This window comes from Anarrhichthys ocellatus, unplaced genomic scaffold (assembly GCF_004355925.1).
Source record: "Anarrhichthys ocellatus isolate YVR2014 unplaced genomic scaffold, GSC_Weel_1.0 scaffold696, whole genome shotgun sequence".
Lineage (NCBI taxonomy): Eukaryota > Metazoa > Chordata > Actinopteri > Perciformes > Anarhichadidae > Anarrhichthys > Anarrhichthys ocellatus.
The window spans coordinates 2,055-2,978 of NW_022280670.1; the positions used below are offsets into that span (position 1 = coordinate 2,055).

The window sequence follows — 924 nt, forward strand, 5'->3', positions numbered from 1 at the left end:
TGTACTTTATACTGTACTACATCTCAGAGGTACATGTTGTACTTTATACTGTACTACATCTCAGAGGTACATGTACTTTATACTGTACTACACCTCAGAGGTACATGTTGTACCTTGTACTGGAAACCATAGAATGACGACTTCAACATTTAAAACATGAAGTTCATTGTTCTGTTTTCTAAACTGGATTGTGCTCAAAGAGCTCCTCTAACATCTGGATGAGTGGCCTCAGATACAGACGTGTGTTCTATAGACGCTCCATCACAGCTGAAGAGTTCACATTTCTCTGAGACGAGAACATCTCGCTGAGAGCGCTCCAGAGCAGAGAGGCTTTTAACGGCAGTCACCGCAAAGCAGCCGGCGTTATTTTTAGTGACGGTGGTGAACTCAGCCTCTGGTGTCAAGAGAGGAGCGTTGAGTCAAAGGCGCTCAGTCGACAGTCACGCTGTGAGTGGTTGTCATCAGGACAACAGGTGGTAAACAACATGGAGGCTTCATCCCAAACCGTAGTTCCAGAAGAAGTTTATGCTGAGGTCTCTTCCTGTGGGACGTATGTCTAATCCTCTCTGTGTCTCTGTGGAACAGGAGGCCTCTTCCCCACCGGATCCCATGAGTACGAGGTGTTTCGCTTCGCTCTGGCCCAGCAGCAGGACGTCCCCAAACTGGTTCCACAGGTGGACATGGTGGACCCAGGAAGCAGCTTCTCCATGACCTACGCCTGTAAGTTCAGACACACTCTACCTGTTCAGGTACTCTGTTCGCTACTTGTTCAGGTACTCTGTTCGCTACCTGCTCAGGTACTCTGTTCGCTACCTGCTCAGGTACTCTGTTCGCTACCTGTTCAAGTACTCTCTTCGCTACCTGTTCAAGTACTCTCTTCGCTACCTGCTCAGGTACTCTGTTCGCTACCTGTTCAAGTACTCT

The 924-nt window shown here is 48.4% G+C and overlaps 1 protein-coding gene across 1 annotated transcript in view; it reads left to right on the plus strand.

Annotated features, from left to right (window-relative positions):
* LOC116376905 (glutamate receptor 1-like) overlaps nt 1-924 on the plus strand; it is a 20,471-nt gene that overhangs the window by 2,006 nt on the left and 17,541 nt on the right. Inside the window, exon 2 of the mRNA XM_031838404.1 lies at nt 586-720. Coding sequence (XP_031694264.1) covers nt 586-720 — 135 coding nt within the window. The remainder of the gene's footprint in view (nt 1-585; nt 721-924) is intronic.